We start from the raw sequence: 22,691 nt of genomic DNA on the forward strand, positions 1-22,691 counted from the left end.
ATTTTTAGAATTATTTTATCTTACTTTTTTATAGTATTATCAAGTGGATTTTAACCATTTCTATGTATTCTATCTGATTTTATTTTATTTTTACATACAGGTTTTATTAGGTCTTTTTCACTTTTATGTGTTTTCATGTGAGGCACTTGGTGCCTTCTTGACTGACTTCTTTATTCTTTTTTTTTCTTTTAATGATGGTGCATTTTTATTATGAGGTGCAAACTGTTAAAATATTTAAAGTAAAAAGTTAAACAGTACTATATACAAATATATATATTTTTTAAATTGTGCACTCTATTAGCGATCACGCCGGTTGTAACAAAGGTTATGGCGACTGATAACACAGCAAACGTTCACCATCCAACCATGTTTTAAAGCTGGATAAACAGAGTAACTGGATAAACTCAACCGAATCATCTACCGGTACTCGGTCTCAACAATAACTTCCATTTCCAAAAGTCCAAAAATGTTTTTCTCACTACTGCTGACGTCATGATCCTTTACTCTATACTCAATATAAAATTAAGAATGTAGTGTGTTCCAACTGCATTGTATCTGGATTTTGTGCACGCAAGAAATGCCAGGATTAAAGAAAATGTATGAGCATGAGAAGTGAGCTTACTCAACACACTCAGTCACCCCAAAATTCAGTGCAGCTCTTAAGACTGTCCGATGGCAAAATGCAAATCAGACAGTTTCACTGCAATAATTAACGCTGGATAAAATAACTGATGGCAAGGGACTTTAAGGTACAGTTAGGAGGAAAAGCACAGGCGCTCACATATAACACTCCTGCCCTCGACCTGTTTCAGGATGAATCAGCTGCCCGCAGAGAAAAGAGATGGCTGTTCAATGGAGGCTTAATAACAAAACACAACATCCTGTCCAAAAGAAAAGAGTTAATGATGGAGAGCAAGAAAAGAGAAAGGAACAAGAGATGAAGCGAGGCGATGAGGAGGGAGGAGAGTGTGTGACAAAGGAGCGGCACAGAGGGTGTAATGGAGTACAGCATGAGGAGAGACTGAAAAGGAAGAAGGAAGATGGACTTAAAAGGTGTTACGTATTCAGCATCACTGAATCATTACCAGATTAATTGTGAGACAGCGTAATTACAGCAGCGCTCCAAAGATTGACAACCTCTACATTAAAGTCAAGGAGTGGGATTTATGAGAAATTTGGTTTTACTGGAATTTAGGGAGGCAGTTGCACATGTTTTAAGACAGTTAAAATGTTCACCTCAGTTTGAATGGAAAATCCAGATAAGTTTTTTTTTAACCCTCGTGCACTATTTCAATTTTCTGACTAACTACACATTTGGTACAAAAAATGTACCCTGTTAAAAAGTGCCATAAAAATACTATATCTAACCATTTTTTCCAACTTCCCCTGCATTGCACTTATCAACCAACATCAGTCCTAATAATAACTACTGAATATTTATTGAATTTTTTAAGATTTTCACCCCTTAAATACCAGGTGGTTTACATGATGCCAGTTTTTTTAATTTAAAAAAAACACTAAAAAGTTGTTATTTTCCAAACACTTATTTATATATTTTTTGTTGTTAATGATGCTATCACAGTCTCAGATAGGTCAATGATTAGTGGCAATATTAATATTCTTTTGTATTTATGTTTTTTGTGTTATGTCAGTTTTTTAAAAAGTCAAAAAGTGCAATAAAAATACTATATATATATAAATATTTTTTTTTCAACTTTTACTGCATTACCTTTTTCAACCAACATCAGTCCTGATAATAACTACCAAATATTCATTCATTTTTAGGATTTAAAAAAAATTCAGGTAAAATGCCCAATCTTGTAAAAAACGGTAAAATTTACAAAAACTTATCCAGGACCACAAAATGAAAGCCTGATATTATGGGATGCATGCATGTTTCAATGCTGGAATGACAATGGGATAAAAAAAAGTAGATTTTCATTTTCAGATTTCTACAATTTCAGATATTAGGACATTTCTCGGATTTTAGGATGTTTCAAGGATTTTAGGACATTTCAAGGATTTACAGACGTTTCCAGGATTTTAGGACATTTCTATGATTTTAGGATGTTTCTACCATTTTAGGATGCTGCTGGGATTTTTGGATGTTTCTACAGTTTTAGGAAACTTTGAGGATTTTAGGATATTTCTAGGATTTTAGGACATTAGGGGCTTAGCTAAGACATCCATCAGGGGGGTGCAGGTGATCCTCCACTTGCACTTCTTTTTTTTTTTTTTCTTTTAAATAAAAAAACTCTATTTTTATGTTGTTGTATGCACCCTGGCACCTTATGTATACTGAAAGTACAAACAATTTCCAGTGTGGATCACTTAATTTTTTATTGTGGATTAGAAAATGATTAGGGGGCCACCTGGCACCCTATCAGGGGCCATATTTGACCCGCTGGCATTTAAGTCGAGAATCACTGGCGTACATTTTGACAAACATATATTAATGTTTAAAATGCTACATGAAGCACCTTGACGAGGACAGAGTGAACGCGCAGGAACATGAGGGCCAAAAGCACGAGGGAGATAAACGAGGACAGTGAAGAAGAGGAGAACCAAAGCAAACAGAAGATGGAAAAGACAGACACAGAGGAAGACAACACACAGATGAGATGAGTGGGGAGACAGAGAGAGAGTCTAATCCGGGACTCATGCTAAGCTCCTCCATCATCTCTGTCATTACCTCGAACCAGCTGATGATGATGATGAGGGTGATTCATACCTGAATATCTAACAAAGCTTTCCGGTTTGCATCACTGCTAACAGTGTGTGTGTGTGTGTGTGCGTGTGAGAGTGTGCGTTGGGCTTTAGGCTAGCTGAAACGAGGTCACAGGATTGCAGTGAATGGCTCCGTCCACAAAGCACAGTGAGTCACTGGCGTGTTTATTTGGTACCGACTAATCACAGGTAGCCTGATGCCACATCAGTTACATCAGCACATGTGACAACAGTGATCAGGGAACGTCAGCCTAGTATCACACACACGCACAAATCCGGGGATTTACTGTGACAATAAGCACGTGGACAGCTGACACAGAATTTCTACCAGCTCTGGGATTTTGCTCTGGACCTGACCTTTGACCTCTCTGCTTCCTGACACGGATCAACATTAAAAAGTTCGATAAAGATTTAAAAACAGCCAATGAACGTATTTAGAAAGACACTCTAGGAAAGTTTAAAGAAAAGCTGCATCATCCTTGTACCAGATTGCTATTGTGCTTCATTTAGCTCTGAGAGTTTCTGCAGCAGATACTGTGTTTCACCTCTCAGGGTTTCTCCTGGTGTTCCACAAGGAAATACCCTGCTGTTCTGGGACACAAAGAGAGGGAGAGAGACGGAGAGGCTGTCCTGTCCTGGGCTATGCTGCTGTCTGAATCTGGGTTAGACATTTTTGCGTGTGTGTGTATGCATGTGTGTAACACAAAGAAAGAGCTGGTTTAAACTGTACCGCATGCACGGTTCGGATCATAAGAGAGTCAAGTTGGATTTCTGTCATTTTCAGAGAAAACCAAACATTCAGAGCATCACGACTTTTATCGATTTAGTCAAATGTGCATGTCACTTCCTGCCCCTTCTGACATGATTCAGCAATATCGTGAGCACTTCATGCTGCATCTGTTTCAATGACCTCATCTCAGATACTTGAAACATAATAAGGTTTTTAAATCTACTATAAATTCTGAATTTTGACCATTTCTAGAGGTAGGTGTCAGCTGTTTATGATGAAACAACATTAAAAGGATAGTTCACCCAAAAATGAAAACTTAATCATTATCTACTCACTCTCATGCCGACGGAAAGTCGGGTTAAATTGTATAATCCACAATACATATAAATACATAATAAAACCACAAAATGTCTCCGTACTGCTTGTCCTGGAGCCCTGGAGTGTCAAATTGGTTTAAAAAACATCACTAGTGCCATGTTTTTAGCCTCCCCCACACACAGTAGTTTTTAATCTGATAAAGGGACTTGTTGCTTGCTGCTAACTCCACAAGTGTGTGTGTGTGTGTGTGTGTGTGTGTGTGTGTGTGTGTGTGTGTGTGTGTGGGAGGCTTCCGGCTAGCGTGTAAACACTGGCCTGCAGGTACCGTGAGCTCTCATGTCGTGCGGGCGTGCATATGTGAACGCAGCTCCCACACTAAGCCCTTCAGGCTAAAGGCTACAACAAGGCTAAAAACATGAAGCCAAGGACGTTTTTCAAAACAAATTGACATATCAGGGCTTCAGACACTTGGATTACTTTGGACGAGCAGTATGGAGACATTTTGTGGTTTTATTATGTATTTTTTTAATATTTGAATTCTGGTCACCACTTGTTTCACTTGGTTGACAGATGAGTGCAACACTTTTACATTTAGGCTTCAAAAATCCCCAAAATGGTGTTAATTTGTGAATATTATCTTGTTTGTTTAAATGTTTGTTTACCGCAGATCTTAGTTTATTCAATGATACAAAATCCAATGGAAAAACCCAACCAGCTTTTTGACGAGGGAACCAGGGCTAACTTCCTGGTCGGCCAACAAAAAACATCATCTCTGGGGCAATCTATAGGTCCCCTTTAAGATATGTTAGCATTTAGCTGAAAGCACCTCAGTGGTGCTCTGCCTCACAGAGCTGGAAGCACGACTGTAGACTCTTAGTCTCGTCTCTCCTCTGACACTCTGTCTGCCTTCATGAAATAGGCTCATCCAAGTACTTTTTGTATTGAGATCGTGGTTTAGCTGCTTTAAGTATGCAAAAAGTGGCACCCTACTTTCAACAAGGACACTCTGTCCCTCCCCAAAAATAATCTAAGCCCCCCTTGTGCATGAGCTCCTGCCCTCCAAATATCCGAGCACAATCCTCCTCAGCATGCATAAGCTGAAGCTTGCATGATCCGACTGTATACTTTTACACCTTTCTTCTTTTTTTTTTAATTTCTCAGCCCTGTCAGATCTACCTGTGGGTCCAAATTACAACTCGTGTGACTCAGTCAAACATCGTTCAAACCACATAACTTTTTAACTTAAATGGTTTTTGGGGAAAAGCATCAGGGGACAGAGTAAAACAAAGACAGTTCAACTGCTCCCAGAGAGACAAGGGGGGGACAGACACTGAGAGACAGATGTAAACAAACAGGCTGACAGAGAAGTAAACAGTTTGATGGACGACTGACAGCCATGTGAAACTAATGAGCAATATGGTGCGAAGCATCTTCACATCAATAAATTGCTGGCATGTTAATCTGAAGGCATATTGTAAACAAAACAGATCACCACAAAGGTTATTGGACATGAGTTGTACATTTGTAGAATACAACTACTGTCAAATAAATATATGTCGAATATCATCACCATTGTTTTCAATCATTATATAAAGTGTTTTTGACAATATTGACAGTTAAAGTAAAATGTTAAAGATACCACCTTTGAAATAACACATTGCTCGTTTTAAAAAGATCAAAATCAATTTTAGCTCTCTGTATCCAGTCACAGGTACTTTTTTACAAACATGCAGGACAAAGTCCTGTACCGTTCACAGGGATACAAGTTTAAAGAATTTCCTCACTGACAGAAACTTGGCAAGCAAGCTCAAAGATGTCAGAGAAATACAGTTTATTTATTACAAAGTATTTACCATGAGAGGAAGACGCTAGTAAAAACCATAACCTATACTGGTTGCTGTGCCCATAGATGGATCGGGCACAGGCCCAGGGGCCCAAAGTGTCAGGAGGCCCTTTGGCCTCACTTGCAAAATGTCAAATTAACAAGTACCGACCAGGAGGAGACAAAATGACTGCAGAGAGACACAAAATGCCAAAAAAAGATCCAAAATTACTCCAGAGAGACACAAAACAACCACAAGGAGAAACAAAGATACCCAAAATGACAAAAATACATAAAAAATTACCCCAAAGACACACAAAACAACTATAAGGAGACTCAAAATACTCCAAAAAGACACACTTAACCATGATGCTCTGTTGAAATTTGTGACAGATATTACAATCTGGTGATTTTACAGTCTGGCTCCGAGTAGGAGAGCAGGTGCTTGTTTATCCAAAAAAAAAAAAAAAAGCAGTGGACGATCCCACATAACCCCTGACAGAGGTCCTAGCTAAGCCTCTGATGTCCCTAAATCCTGGAAATGTTGTAAAATCCTAGAAATGTCCTAGAGTCCTACAAACATTGTAAAATCCTAGAAATTTTGCCTCTATGTTGTGCAACATGTGCAGTCCTGCAGAGGGAAGATATGAGCGATGAACTGGATAAATGGCTTCAGAGTGAATAACTGACACAGTTTGTGAATGAACTGATTGTCTGAAAAGGGGTTAGGTTCAGTATCTGATTATCAGTTGACCTTCAAACAGATCAATAATGTAACACCCTGACGTCATGATCAATAACTTACATGTATGTACAGTGTACGAATATATCTGTGTTTGCATGTGTTCAAGAGCAGATCACCTGATTTCTGCAAGAGTCAAGACTTAGATGGACAAACTTGTTAAGGAGGTAGAAAAAACACAATAGTGTGACAGTGAAACGAGATGAGAAGAGAGAAATGAAGAGATTTTTAAAATGTTGGGGTCAGAGAGAAAAAGACAATAAGAAAGTGAGACAGAAAAAGTAAGAGAGTGAGAGAGATTTCCGCATTATGCCAACAATGTTGGCAGGCAGCCTGAGAGAGAGCAGAAAGGCTGAACTGGAGGCACACACACACACACACACACACACACACACACACACACAAAAGAAAGAGGATACATGAGGTGAATCACTAAAGATCCAATCCTATTAGTCCTGATGACAGTCTTCTGCTGAGGGCAGTATGACCACAGTTTGCTACAGCTGCTCACCTAACTCATCTCACACTGCTGATAAGTCACACAGAAAGAGAAAGAAAGAAATGACAACAAATTAAAGTTCATGTCAGTCACTGGATCGTCTTATATTACGTTGATTAGATCGCTCCCCTCATGTTTGAGTCCACATTTTAAGTCAGACGGACCCGCAGTGAACAGACTGTCACAAAGCACTTAGACAGCAAGCATAGCTCCAATACCCTGATGGATGGACCAAAACTTTGTCATGTGTAAAGCGTAACGCACACATGAGCGTGGGAGGAGCGGCAAGCAGCTCGTGTTAAGTTGCATCAAAGACAGCGGGGATACTTAAATTCCTTTGCTTAAGGGCCACTTTTGCAAAATGATAGGAGGCCAGGGGCCAGTCGCAGCAGCCACATACACGTTTCTAGGATTTTATGACATTTCCGGGATTTTATGAATTTTTTTCTGATTATAGGACATTTTTAAGGTATAAGGACATTTCAAGGACTTCAGGAAATTTCTAGAATTTTAGGATGTTTCTAATATTTTTGGACTTTTCTAGGATTTTAACATGGTTTGAAAACTTTAGGACATTACAGGACTTAATGACATTTCTAGGATTTTAAGACATGTCCTACATTTTAGGATGCTTCTGGGATTGTATGACATTTCTCAGATTTTAGAACATTTTTAAGATACAAAGACATTTCTAGGACTTCACAAATTTTCTAGAATTTTAGGATGTTTCTAATATATTTGGACTTTTCTGGGATTTTAACATGTTTTGAAGACTTTAGTATGTTACAGGACTTTGGGACATTTCTAGGATTTTCGGACATCAGGGGCTTAGCTAGGACTTCAGTCGGGGTGCAGTAGATCCTCCACTGGAACTTTTTTAATGAATAAGCTCTATTATGATGCTGTTTTATGCACCCTGGCACCTTATGTATACTAAATGTACAAAACAATTCCCAGTGTGAATAATTTAACTTTTAATTGTGAATTAGAAAATCGTTGGGGGGGCACCTGGCACCTTATTGAGGGCTAATGTGCGGGTCTAAGGACAGAGTGATGTTGTATGCTGTAAAGCACTCTGAGGTGAATTGTGATTTGTGATAACGGGCTTTATAAATAAAACTGACTTGACTTATTGGTACCAGATTTGGCCCACAGGCTGTAAGTTGAGTAGACCTTTAAAGTCAAGCCAAGGCGACAAACGACAAAGACACGGAAGTCTATTTCCCCAAATTTCACTTCATGTGGGGAGGCACAACTTCTACTTTTTCATTGTTAATACTCACTATGTGTACTGGACTTCATGTACTTTCTGATACCAAGCACTGATTCAACCCAGCCATTCTCACTTTACAGAGTATTAAACCAATGACATGATACATCCCATCAAGTCTCTTTTATCACTTTCTAAATACTCAACATTTTGGTTTGATAGAAATTATGTTTAAGTACAGACACTGGCCAACTAAGACAGACATTTTACCTATTACCTCTATATTACTTACTATATATTCTTGAACTGGCTCTGGCAAGTTCGTGGATGTAGATTTAATGGTGGATTCCTGTAAAGGGAGCAGCCAAATTTCTTGCTCAGTCTGTGTCCTTGGATTGAACTCATTATATTCACCTTGACACTAGTTAAATTTTCTGATCTTTCCGTACAACTCAAATCTACAAACACTGTTTCTTCGACAGCAAGCACTGCCACCGAATTACTGTATCCACGGCCCGATAACCTGCTTCCTTGAAGCAACAAGGTCTGCAAACCAAAATGGGTTATAGGCCTACTTCTGATGGGTCCCCACATGACAAGAGTATGGATGTGTATCCATGACGACAGGTCCCAGGACGGCTAATTAATTTCCTAGTCCGAAGTTGAAAAACAAAAACTGTTGCTTTATATTCCTGTCCAAAAGTTTCTATCTGCTGTAAAGAAGGTCAGGGCACACCCATTAACATCACAACCCCAACTGTGCTCATTGTTTTACTTCAATGAGCAGAGTTATAATGAGAGCGGGCTCTCATTTCCATTCAGCGGAGCAGCTTCATCAGAGTCTTAACAGCTCCAGGCGGTCTCGCTTCGCTTGCTGTTTCACTTGTACCATAACCTCCTTAACCCTACATTCACCTTAACCTTAATCCTGTTCTTAATCTGTCATTGATCTCAATTAAAGTGTGGAATGGGTCCATCCGCAAGTGTTTACATGTCGAGCCAACTCCCCCGGTGATTCAGACACATGGAGCCATCAGTGGGGGGTTGGACACTCGTACAATACAGAGACAGCGACACGAGACAGAAACAGAGAGTGAGGTGGAAGTAGAGGAATGGAAATGAGAGGTGGAAATTACAAATCACTTTGCTGGTTTAAATCATTTCGTTTAGTTCAGTTAAAAGATTCAAAGCGACTGCGCTGTAGTTCTTTGAATTTTTCTTCTAACTTTAGCGACCACTGTTCACGTGCACTACGCCGCGTACATCAGCAGAGTTGGGAAAGCTATTTTTGAAATGTTATTGGTTACACATTATCTTGTGCTGCGTTCAAACGTCTTCACAAATCAACCTTCAAACCTTGAGCGAATTGGTTTGCTGCCTTTTAAAAACATCGGGGGGAAAAGGGAAATGAGCAACTTCACAAAAGATGTTCAACAAATTGCTGGAATTAGTAGATTTGGACTGTTTTTAGAGGTAGGAAAAAAAACATATTTATAATTATCATAATTATTCATCTATTTATTCATTGGTCATAACTGCTTGACCTCTTAGGGGTCGTGGGGAGGCTGGAGCCTATCCCAGCTGTAATTGGGCGAGAGGCGAGGTGCACCCTGGGAAGATCACCAGAGTATCACAGGGCTGACGCACAGAGACAGACAACCATTCACACTCACAGTCACACCACCAGGCAATTTAGTGTCACCAATTAACCTGCATGTCTTTGGACCGTGGGAGGAAGCCGGAGAACCCGGAGAAAACCCACGCTGACACGGGGAGAACGCGCAAACTCCGCACCGAACAGCCCCCTCACCAAAGGTCCGAACCTCGCCCTAGCCCAGGGTCCAACCTGGGACCGTCCTGATGTAAGGCGCCAGTGCTAACCATCACACCACCATGCAGCCCATCTTAAATATATATTTACACATTTATTTAAATTATAACAGTAAATCAGTAAAATATATTTTTAATTTACAATTTAAATAATTACATGTCTAAAAATATATTACAGATTTATTATTATTTAAGCACCTTGTCAGGTCATTCACTCTTTTTTTTGCTGTTTTACTTTGTTTTTGATTGTGTGTTTTCATTTCTAATTTTCAGGTAATTTTCCTGGACTTTTTTACATATTTCTTGCTAATTTTGGGTTATTTCTTTTTTACCTTGCTCATTGACATTTTCCCCATGTTTTGGACAGAATTCAAACCAATTTGCTCTCACACAGAGAGAGACTTGTGAAGTTAGCAGCAAGCAACAAGTTCCTTAGTTGGATTTAAAACTAATGCGTGTGGAGGAGGCTTCCAGGTAGCATACCAGGGGCACTTTTTGGTCTCACAGGAGCGTGCATACGTGAACGCAGCTCCCACACTAAGAGCTACAGGCTACAACAAGGCTAAAAACATGACGCCTGTGATGTTTTTCAAAACAACTTGGCACTTGGATTACATTGGAAGAGCAGCATGGAAACAATTTGTGGTTTTGTAATGTATTTTTTTTTTCAGTTTGAATTTTGGTCACAGTTTGCTTCGATTTTTCCCCACGAATCTCCATGAGTGTTTCATGGACTATAAAACCTCACCCGACTTTCCATCGCCACAAAGGTGAGTAGATAATGACTGAATTTTCATTTTTGGGTGAACTATCCCTTTAACTATAGCAAGCCGCACCTATGATATAATGTCACGGGTGGCCAGGTAGCTGAACTGACTGACAACAATCCCGCAGCTGTCAGTATATTTTGATTAAAATATTTCTTAATCCTGATTAAAGTGCAGAAGTTCACAACATTATGAGCCTCACCCACTTCAAACCAGTAAAAAAGGAAACAATCTCTCATATAAAACAATCAGTTGAACTCTAACAGTAATGTCTGTGCTCATACAGCCCTCTGAGTAAGAAGTTGATTCAGCCAAAAGGTTTTCAGGGACTTTGTTAGTTAGATTAACCATTACACCGACCACCTCTAAACTGGGCGGCCTCTTACTTCAACCAAAGAAATGGAGGGAGATGACGAACAAAAGAAGTGCAGACTCTACCTGGACAGAGCGATCTCAGCCTTCTGCCGGGCGATGTCGGCTGCTTTCTGCGCTCCCTCCACGGCTCGGTCCACCTTCTCTCTGATCTTACTGGCTCGGAGCGGTATGAGGTTCTTCCTTTTGCCGCTCACCAGGATGTTCTGTTTGTACTTCCCTTCCTCTTTTGTGCCATCAGGAAACGTGGTGCAGCCGTAGCCATGGCGTTTGTTGCTAAGCCACTCCCCCTCGTACTGCAGCCCGTCGGACCGTCGACTAACACCGAAACCTGTCCTCTTGTCGTTCTTCCACTCGCCACAGTAGGTCTCTGTTGCCGTGGCGTCCACGTCGTCGTCTGCAACTGCCAAATCTGCATCTGCATCTCCGAGACTGGAAAGGTGAAAGGTTACTTTGGTTTGGTTTGTGTGTTCAATCATTAATTCTACATTAAACTCTGAGAAGAACAAATTGAGGTTTGGTCGGGAGGCAAGCTATGAGGTGCCATGCCATTGGTCCGATGGCCCAAAATTTTTAAGCCCCATTACTCGAAAAATGTCCCACTGGACAGAAAGCCCATTTCTCAGCCCATTATCCCACTGCTCTGAAGTCCTGCTTCTCTGAAAATACACACTCTCTGCCGTTAGTTTCAGTTTCTCAATGACGTTTGAGCCTCCGATCCTGCATGTGTTTACGGACCACTCACAGCGTTTTTCAGCAGCATTTGAGCAACAGAAAACACGTGTTTTTAATGACCATCCCTTCTCTTCCAACTGCTTTTGTGCCACCTGACACGGGTGTTTTAAGCAAAGAAATGATCTTTTCCTAACTATAACTGAGTGGTTTTTGTGGCTGTAGGAGAAATGGGTTATTGGTCTAATAGAACATTTTTTAGACAAACTGGGCATCAGAATACATAAAAACATGCTAAGGCTACATATCTGTGTTTAACAGAAACGTACAATGTCAGCATTTTTACAGATATTTGCCCCCATTCCCTTATCCCTGTCTGTTCATATAACACCACTCCTGGTGTAACCCTCCCTCATGGTCAAACACTGCACGGTGCAACTGAGGTTGCTCAGCTAAGATTCACACAGGCTTGTTTTCATCTTTCCTCCTCTGGCCCATTAATTAAATCTCTACTTCCCTGTTTACATTGGCCTAGTGTAAGATATATGGCTTTAATGTGTTCAAATGATAAGAATATCTAACACATGGGTAAATAATTGATTAATTGCGATACATTACATAAGCATGAATTATAAATGTTGTATTTTATCTTGCATGCACATGAGCCCTCACAGAGGCCTTTTTGTGCATGTTTACAACAGTGGCACAGAAAAAAAATACCTAGAAGTTTCTGTCCTTATCAGCCTTGCCAATAATTAATCAGACCTGATAAGCTGCTGTCAGCCACTTTGCCAACAAACAGGGTTGAGAGCTGCTGACTCTTGTCGTCTAGTAATTGAGGCCTTTAAAAATAAGCCACCTCAATCCAGCGTACTTGGAATTTAACACCAAGTGTTTCCAGAGCTGATTCACCGCATTCGAGTCAAAGACGCTGCTGTCTACAAGACAAATGAAATAGCTTTTCATATTTGTGCAGCAGCATGTCCGCTCTGCGACTGACTGGTGTGTCCAATATGACGGATCAGAAAATGTTAAAAGAAAAACAGCAGACACAGATAACTTATCACTGGGTAACACAGTGTAAACTTTTTATCAAGCCGGTTGACAGTGAACTGACCTTCGACCAACAGGCCAGTTTGCACTGTGTGCCAATCCATTTTAAAGACACTTAAGTAGGACAGGTGCTTGTTGCTGCCTTGGTGTGCCTTAGATGAAGGACAGTTTCCCTTTTTTGGTATGTCATCCCTCCTTGTTTTTCCCCTTTCTTCCCACTTTGATTCATGTCATTATCTCAGTAACTTATTGTGACACATTCTTCTCTCCAAACTCTCCAGTTATTTAACTGTTGCTTGGTTTTTGGAGCTCTTTGTTCATTTTCAGTTCAGTGCAGAATCATTCAGTGCGGAGGCACTGAAACTGATTTGACATGTTTCTGTGTGAGACAGGATACTCAGGGGCTCAGTGGAGGGTTTGCATGGGTTGCCCCAATATTTGATGGACGCGGAGTGAAAGATTCACCACAAAAGTTGGAGACTTACAGAAAAATTGTGTGATTTTGACATAATAATATGTGAAAATGCTTTCTTAATATTAATTTTGTGTATAACAATGCACAGATTTACTGGCAAACAAGAACTGCATTGGATAATTCTGCAAAAATGTGTATTATGTTCAGTTTCAACTTTTTTTTTAAATTCTTGCTGCCTACCTCAGCTGCAAATGGTAATTGATTCAGGAAAGATCACAGTTCCAGCAATAAAAAGTCAGAAATGAATAGTGGGGTTAAGACAGAACAACCCAATTGCCAAAAAAATGTCCGCACTGTACATTTCTACAAACCAAAGATACATCGCATCTGTAAGCTTAAATATCTTAAAACTTCACGTTTCTTAACAACACAATGTAAAGATGCAGTTAGGTTCAGGTAGAAAAACTTAAAAAGTTAATGGGAGGGACCTATGTCTATTTTCTTTTTTTTGCTTTAGGGGAGGGGCAAACAACTTTAAATTGCTGTAATTTGTGTTTAATTTTACTGCTAATTATTTAAAGAAAACTTGCATTTGAAAGGTATCTTTCTTTAAAAAAAATATAAAATAAATGTATCATTTATCACAGCCAGAAACTGTAAAAACAGAAATTACTGTTGGATTTTCAAATTTCTGATGGTCCTTGAACACATCATGTGTTATTATACAGGTTTGTAAAAAAAAAAAAAAAAATCCATGACTTTTCCAAAAATTTAAGGGTAAATATGTTTCCAAAACGTTTCTAAGCCTGGAGGCTGCTATTTGCAAATATCATGATTTAAAGGTTTTTTATAACCTACAAACCCTTGAAAAGTTTCTTCTGGCAACTGGGCTGGTCAGGAAGCAAACTCTGGTTTCTGACATCAAATACACACTCAACAAACATCCTAACTTGGTACTAAATGTTGGAATTGGACCAAAATTGTGAGGTGAAAATCATCCAATATGGATGTGATTTCTAAGGTACTGGGCTGCAATAAAAAAGAAATAATAAAAAAACCCTTAAATAATAAATAAATAAAAACCTTGAAATATAAAGACTTTCAAAGTATCCGTGTGATTTTTTTCTGGACCTTCAGTTTAAAAACAACCTTGCTAACTAGTTGACAAGGCCTACACCTCTACCTGGCCTGCAGGAGAGCTTGCCTCCATCATCTATTTCTTTTATTACCTGATAGTAGAGTTGATATCAGATGCAGCAGAGGACACAGTGCTCATCCCAGCTTCGCTTCTGAACGAGCTCTGCTTCGATCTCTGGGAGGCCAGGGAGCTCCTGGACTCAGACTTCCTCAGCTTGAGGCCGGACAGGATGGACCTCCGGAAGAGCCCTCCTTTTCTCTTCCCTTTCAGCAGCTCAGCCTCGCTGTGTGCCGTCAGCACAAAACCTCCACGAGACACAGCGGGGCTGCTGCCGCTGCTGCCCGTGCTGCACATGGAGACACTGGTGGTCAAAGTGCCAGGAACAGGAGGAGGACCAGGAACCACCGCCCCGGTCCGGTCCAGCAGAGCTGTGCCATTGCTGTGCTCCGAACCGGAGCGGAGAGAGTTTATGGAGGTACGAAGTGGGGAGCGGATGACGGCCGCCATGCCGTATGGGACACTCTGACGAACTCCATAGCCGTGCCGCATCCCGCCAACCCACTGACCTTGAAATGTTCCTAAAGAAAAAGGAGAAAAATGATCAACACCAATTCTATAAAGATATTTTCTTTGCAGTAGTCTCATTATTTGACAGGATATTTAAGTTTTTTCTGCTCAATGACTATTAGAACAACAGAAATAGAATAGAAAATAATATCTTTGTTGTCATTGTACAGGTGAATACAACAAAGGTCGGTTGCACTGCCTGAGTGGGACTCAAATAGAGTAAAAGGGGCATAAAATAATAAATATCTTACATGCATACACATATACACACACCAGTTCAAACATGAGCTACATACACAGTACCTTCATATTCATCACTGCTTGTTAGCAGTTGCATAGGAGCAAATCTTGCATGAATAAAGCTCAAATCTTCTCTTTGATACACTAAGTGAGCAGTTAGTGAGATTGGAAATTATTAGATTAGATTGGAAATGTTGTTTTTAAGCATGTATAAACAGTCACAAAGACATGCCAACACATGTTACATGTGTTACTGTTTCTTAAACTTTTGCACAGCTCAGCTGATTGGATTACAAAGAAACATCTGATTTTACACAGATGAATGAATGCAAACCATACCATTTAATCAGCTTTGAAAAGGGGAACAACTATCAAATGCAGAACCGTTGATTGATATTGATTTTGCTCTCTATTTAGTTTTACATAGTTTATATGGATTTTTACAGTCTGAATCTTTCATGATCATCATTATACCCAAGACAGCGGACTAAAGTTTCCTACAATGCACCCAAAAATGTAGTGTACAATCAGACCACTAACTCAAGAGCTAACTGCCATCATGCATTGCACAGATGATGAACTAAAGGTCTGTCTAGACAGTTGCTGGATCCAAAGCTGGACTGCCAACCAAGCTTTGCTTTTGGTAATTTTTAATATCTGCTTAGCACAACGACTTCATGTTGTGAACCACAATGAGACAAAGAAGAATAAAACTTGGACAAACGACCCAAAGATGAGAGTAATGCTTTCTCTGAAGTGTTTTTAACACTGTTCTCTGTGGTTTTACCCTCTCTGGTCGGTTCTCATGCACTGTTTGTGTGTATAACTGCAAAAATTTCATATTCATGAAGGCTGTGCAAATGTGACATATGGGCTGATGGGAGTAAAGGAAGAAGTACGTTAGACAACCAAAGTCCGCAAAAGAAGGTAGGCTGGAGAGGTGGTTTGGTCAAACAAACACTGATTTTTGCCCCTGATTTATAAAGAGTGATGAAGTGATTCTTAATGGTAAAAGATTGTGGGTTATGTTATTTATTATTATTATTATTATTATTATTATTATTATTATTATTATTATATAACGGAAATCTAATGGTAACAATCATGACTCATCATGATTGTTACCATTAGTGTGATCTAATGATCTAATCAATCAAGACTAATGGGTAGCGGTAAGAGAAGAAAACAAGAAAAAAGAAAAGAAAATAATGAATAAATAATCAGATGGAAATAACTACAAAAATAAGACAAATGGGGAAAAAACGAAGAAGAAAATACCTAAAAAAAAATAAAACAATAACAGAAAAATCAACAAAACAAAAAAAGGACAAAACAAAACAAGAAGCCTAAGTCATTACAACCATGCAGTGAGGTCAGAGAATCAATATAATTTAGGGAAAGGTCTCTACGTTTTTCAAAAAAAAAAGTTAGGGGGATCTTTAACTTTACGGTTTTTAACCAGAAAAAAACTTTTAAAAAATTCCCAAACTTGCAATAATTGAACAGCATTATCAGAGTATTTCACTTTTTCTCTGTGATGTGTGTACAGTAATATTTTTGATCAGATAATGTGACACAGTTATTAATAAGTTGAGTCGTAGTACTGTACATGGGAATGACTTCCTCTTTCCTGTCCATCCATTCCCATTCATTCACACCATGTCTCCGCGCTACCCGCCCGCACTGCTGCATAATAGTCCTTACATCCCCATGTTGCTGAAAAGTAGGCCATCTGAATATGTGTGTTTCTGTCATTCCTCTCTCTCTCTCTTTCACACACACACACACACACACACACACACACACACAAACGGAAGTGTGTGTTCCAATAGGAGTGCAAGTGATCCATCCGGCCTGCCCGTACCTCTGATGTAACAGCACTCTGATTCATTCTGTAGCAAACGCACTCGCTCTAACCAAACTCCATGACCATATAAGGACAGCAACCACGTTCTCCGTCTCTATCGCAAACACACACAAACATTTCCCTTGTGGGCTCAAGTGTCAGTGAAGTGGGAAGTGCTGAATGGAGCCAATGTTTTGAGCCAATCGTGTTCTTGCTTATGTTCTAAGACGCACTCGCGCAGAACAACACGCACGTCCACAGGGCTGTTAAAAAACTTGAGCGAGAAGGGGTGTTGTTTCTGAATCTGTCTTCGCCATTAGGACAATATGCTGCCTCTTATCCCTCACACACACGTGCACACAAACACGCGCACACACACACACAAACAAAAACAGCCTGTGTCATGGACAGCTGGCCAGCACATCTGGACAGGCCTTTGTAATCATGTCAGCACACAGCTGTACGACCATATGACAGACAGATCAAAGAACACACACACACACACACACACACACAGAGAGAGAGAGACCCGTGCAACAGCATGGCGAGATTACCATTTCATTTAATGGCCGCCAACATGCTTGAGCAGGAGAGTGAGACAGAGGGCAACAGAAAGAGAGACAGACCTACACAGGTTACATCGCTGATTAATGGACTTCTGAAAAGTTCAAGTTTAAAGAATAAAGAATATTTAGGAGTACACGCACACTCACTGGCCACTTTACTAAGTACACCTTGCTAATACCAGGTTGGACCCCAGTTTGCCAAAACTGCCTCAATTCTTTGTGGTTTAGATTCAACAAGATGCTGGAAACGTTCCTCAGAGAAATACTTTAAACCCTCGAGAAGGTTATGGATGAAGATCCCAGTAGATCAGCAGTTGCTGAAATGCTCAGACCAGCCCGCCTGACACCAACAACCATGCCACGTTTAAAGTCACTGATATCACTTTTCTTCCCCTTTCTGATGCTCGGTTTGAACTTCAGCAGATCGTTTTGACCATGTGTACATGTCCAATTGCATTGAGTTGCTGCCATTTGATTGGCTGATTAGATATTTGTGTCAACAAGCAGTTGAGCAGGTGTATCTAATATAGTTGTGGCTGAGTGTAATTTCAAAACTTGGCTCCAATACTCATATAAAAAAGGTCCGTAAGAAACTACGGTTCAGTTTGTCAAATTTCAGGTTCACCAGAAACTTTCTTTCAACTGAGGCAGCCAAGATATTCCCCAATTCAATGGGTACCTCCCACATCATACACATTACAGCCTTAAGACCGCTGCAATCACTGCACAAACAAGCACTTAAACTTTAGACAAGAAACCGTTTAGTTTTCATTATCGCCATATTCTCAAGAAATATAACCTGCTCAGTTGGGAAGACCTTATGAAATACAAAAATGTCTGCTTAGTTTATAAATCAATGCATGGTTTAGCTTCTGCTCCTCCGTCCGGCTTCATCATCTTTACATCAAAGCACAAACAGAGTTACAAGAGGAGCAGCGAGGGAGGACTGCCGTTAGTCAGGCTGTCTTTTCCTTCAGAGCATCTCATCAATCAAACACAGTACACTGTAAAATTGATTTTACTTTTTTTTTTTTTATCTAGGAAACCTTAAATAATGTTAGTAAATATAACTATTAATCTTAATTTATGTTAACATTATAATCACAAGTTTACTTAACATTTAGTTCTGTTTACTTAATTTTGTGAAATTTAATTAAATAAGTCTTTCTAAGTTTTAGCAACTTCAGTAAAACGCGTTTATTGTACTATAAATCTGTATTCTGCTGACTGCAAACTGGTCAGTCATGTTTGTATATTCCTAAACACTTTTTCTGTTCTTTTGTTTGTGTTCTTGTATGTTTATACCCGGAGAGAAACCTCAATCCTGTGTATTTCCTGTGTATGGTGCAGAATTGGCCAAAAAAGTTGACATTGACTTTAACTTTTTTCTTGTGTTTTTGACAGAAATTAAGCCAGTTTGTTCAGTTTTAAAGTTTAAAATTTTAAAGCTGCTTCTATAAGTGTTATCAGACTTTTCTAACATTTAAAATATACAATTTTGAAGATGAACTGACAAAACTTTTCAACAGTTTCAACATAAACTCAACATTATAACCTTCATGACAGCATGAATAATCACAGAGCTGTTTTATCAGACTGCATTAGATTTAGATAGAAAATGTAAGAAATAGTTTTAGGCACTGTGCAGGTTTTTGCCTTTTTAATGAGTCCTTGGAAGTAAGGCTGAGCGATATGACAAAATATATCGTCTGACAATAAAATTATACATATTATGCTATATCATTTATTTCGTTTATGTCATCTTGCGCTTTCCCTCTGTGTGGCTGAGGGGGCGTCTGCACAATGCACGGCACCGCAACAAACAAACATAGAGGAACTGGAAAGCGATACTGAACTTTACAATAAAAGTACTTTATTTAACTTTATACTTTAGTTTATTTAACATTATGACAGTATTTTATTCAGCTGTATTATAACAGCAGTTTGTGTAACTTTATTTTATGGCAGCAGCTACCTCATTTGAAACTGTAGTTCATTTAAAAATGTTGTATTTTAGTAGTTCACATTAGTTTAGAGGAGATTTCAAAATATCAAACTAAATGTAGTGTATTGTGATAAAGCCTAAAGATTCAGCGGGGCACTAGGCTGCTTTTCCAGTGTCGCTCTCCGTGGTGCTGAAAGATACAGTCCGAGAGGCAGGCTGTTGGTGGTGATATTACTTCTAAATTAAACCCAGTTACAGTTTTTTTTTGTGTGTGAAATCAGTGCATTACACAGAAACACTAGAAAACATGAGCAGCTGCCAGGCTTTGAAAAGTCACAAAAATACATTTTGTACTTTCAAACAGAAACGCTTCACCTGCTGTGTGACAAGAGAGGCATGCAACAGCAGATTAAGTTATCCTCCTCTCATCATTTTCAATATCAACCTGTCACAGTAGTACTGAAAAAAAAAGGCCTCAACCCCGAGCCTACGGTTGTGAGGAGAATCTGCTTCACAACTGGCATGCCAAAACGATTTCAGCGATTCTGCCCAGAGGCCAAACAGGAAGCACTCTGAAATCATACGGGCCTGTAACCCAGGCCGAGGCTACAGCGGGCACGAGGCGGCCGCACGGAAAGGGTTAACACAGAGAGATCAAAGCTGCGGAAACATCACAGAGGCACAGCGATTTGATCACGCGCCAACCCCCGGGCTGAATTCATAATTGTCTCTTTAACAAATGCGCGTCTATTCTCCATTTCTAGGTTAAAAACCATCTGTCTCTCAGGGGTCTATATTTCATTCTAATGATACAGCAGGAGAACACGAAATCAAAATCTGTCAATTCTGCTTGTTTGTTTTAACAGCACTATATATCCCTTTTTTTCTGTATTTCCACTAGTTCATTTACATTCATATCATTTCATAGCATTTTCCTCTGCGACTTCTTTACACCTCAAAATATTGATTTGTGAAGTGCAGCAGTAAGAAAGAGCAAGACAGCCTGTGCAAGGAGTCGAGATTGGCTATTTTATGAATTATTAATGTTTTGTTTCACCATGTCAGCGCTCGCATGTCGGAGGAGTGTCTGTGTTTGTATATGTGAGAGAAATGACGAGACGGACTAAGATTAGACAACACAAGGTCAAGTATCTTGCACAGTTTTCTTTATGGCTCAGAATCTTTGTGCCACTCAGGGTTAAAGTGGAACTTCTTCAGTTCTCATCTAATGCTCCATTACCACAGCTACAACAACAACACCAAAAACAACAACAACAAAAACACCAACAACAACACCAACAACAACAACAACAACAACAACAACAACAACAGTAATAATCAGATTATAAGTAATAACAAGGGACTGTATGAAATTTAAATTGTGTTAGCCTGTGCTTTTATTTATTTTTTTTTTAATGGTGTTTTATTTATTTATAGATTTAAAAAGTTATTTAAAAATAAGATGATCAACAAATATAAAGCTGGGGGGGTAGGACTGAGGTTTAATCTCTGAATTTCTGATACTTTCTTTTATTGCACTGCATAAATTTAAAGGGAGCTGACGAAGAAAAACAAATAATGTAAAAAGGGTAGTAGTCCTGTTTTGTTTTTGTTTTGTTTTTTTATTTCTGTATCATTACAATACACTTAGTACTTATTGTTTATCTTTTGTATACTAACTTGTGTATTTGAGTTTTCTAAATTGTAAAAATGATTAAACTAAACTAAACTAAACTAAACTAAACTAAAGTAAACTAAACTAAACTAAACTAAACTAAAGTAAACTAAACTAAACTAAACTAAACTATCGTGATACATGAGTGCCGATTTGATATGTATTGCTATTTTCTAATATGTAATTGAGCTTTATTTATTTATTAAGATTATTTTTTGAAGCTTTTATTGCCTTTAATGGAAAGGACAGTTTAAACATGAAAGGGTGAGAGAGAGAGGGGGTGACATGCAGCAAAGAGTTGAGGCCGGAATCGAACCCGCTGCCGCTGTGGCGAGACTACAACATCTGTATATGGGGTGCCGCTCTATCCACTGAGCCACTAGGCGTAATTGAGCTTTCAATCATTAAAAAATTATCAAACAACTGAGAAAAAATATCAATAAATCTACATTTGTATTTTTTAGTTTAGTTTAGTTACATATTTAAAATTAGGTTACAGTAAAATATATATTATTATTTATTTATATTTGTTGTTATATTTTAGCATTTTCCATGTCATTTCCCGTTTGTTTTTTTCTTTTTTGTTGTTGTTTGGGATTTGTTTTGTTTTTTGATTATTCAGTTAATTTTTTTGTAACTTTTTACTCATTTCTGTCTATTTTTTGGGTCATTTCTTGTTCAGTTGCTCATTGCCTTCTCTCCATGTTTTTGAAGGAAATCAAATCCATTTTCTCTGATTTCAAAGAGTTAAACATTATAGAGAAATTGCAGCACCATGCCTCCCAAGTGTTTCCAGGGCAAACTCCCTCATTAGTATGTCCAGTTGGTATCAGCGGTGGTGCAGGGCAGACTTCCAAGATAGATATTTAGAGTTTTCATGTTTCAGACAGCGCTGCTAATCCTCACTACAAACATCAAACCACTCCCATTACATAAGCTAAAGCCTGCAGTGGGGTTGTTGTGGTAGTAGAGGAGGAGGTGCGTATTAGCAATGACCCTGAAAAAGAAAAAATACCAAAGCTGAAAGCGAGGGACACTTCTGAATACTTTCTTGACTGTACAATTGATGCGCGTCTGTGTGAAATGAAAACAGCGACGTATAAATGCCGAGGAGGTGGATTTCCTCCGACTCCACCACATTTATAAGTGATGCGTCACTTCTTTCTGAACTGATGTGTGGGTATAATGTGCGATGCTTTTAGGAGAAAGAAGTAAATCCGGTGCATGTGTCAGCATGTGTCCTTGAATGCCAGTGGAATTATATTTTGGATCACTTTCTATGAAGTGAAGCAGACTGTAGTGTAAGAAATACAGAAAGAGAGAACAGCGCATAAGATCAGGTAACACAGACACATCAGGTGGGGAGAGGAGCCACAGGGAAGACAGATGGTAACTAAAGACAGGTAGACAAGACAACTGACAGGCAACCAGCCGCACAGACAGGCGGGATAAACAGCTCGACAGACACTTCGCAGATATGCTGGACGGACAAGCAGACAAACTACGGTTGAATCACTGAAAGCAAGTAGTTCAAAGCTAAACCTCCGCCTGTGTAAA

The 22,691-nt window shown here is 39.2% G+C and overlaps 1 protein-coding gene across 2 annotated transcripts in view; it reads right to left on the minus strand.

Annotated features, from left to right (window-relative positions):
* The window catches only part of jph3b (junctophilin 3b), a 57,767-nt gene that overhangs the window by 20,817 nt on the left and 14,259 nt on the right, over window positions 1-22,691 (minus strand). For both annotated transcript variants that reach the window (XM_088079767.1, XM_042496805.2), the window contains 2 exons: window positions 14,387-14,873; window positions 11,084-11,449 (listed from right to left, as the gene is read on the minus strand). In XM_088079767.1, coding sequence (XP_087935893.1) covers window positions 11,084-11,449; window positions 14,387-14,873 — 853 coding nt within the window. The remainder of the gene's footprint in view (window positions 1-11,083; window positions 11,450-14,386; window positions 14,874-22,691) is intronic.

This window comes from Plectropomus leopardus, chromosome 7, assembly GCF_026936395.1.
Source record: "Plectropomus leopardus strain MGB_pleo_1.0 chromosome 7, ASM2693639v1, whole genome shotgun sequence".
Taxonomy (NCBI): domain Eukaryota; kingdom Metazoa; phylum Chordata; class Actinopteri; order Perciformes; family Serranidae; genus Plectropomus; species Plectropomus leopardus.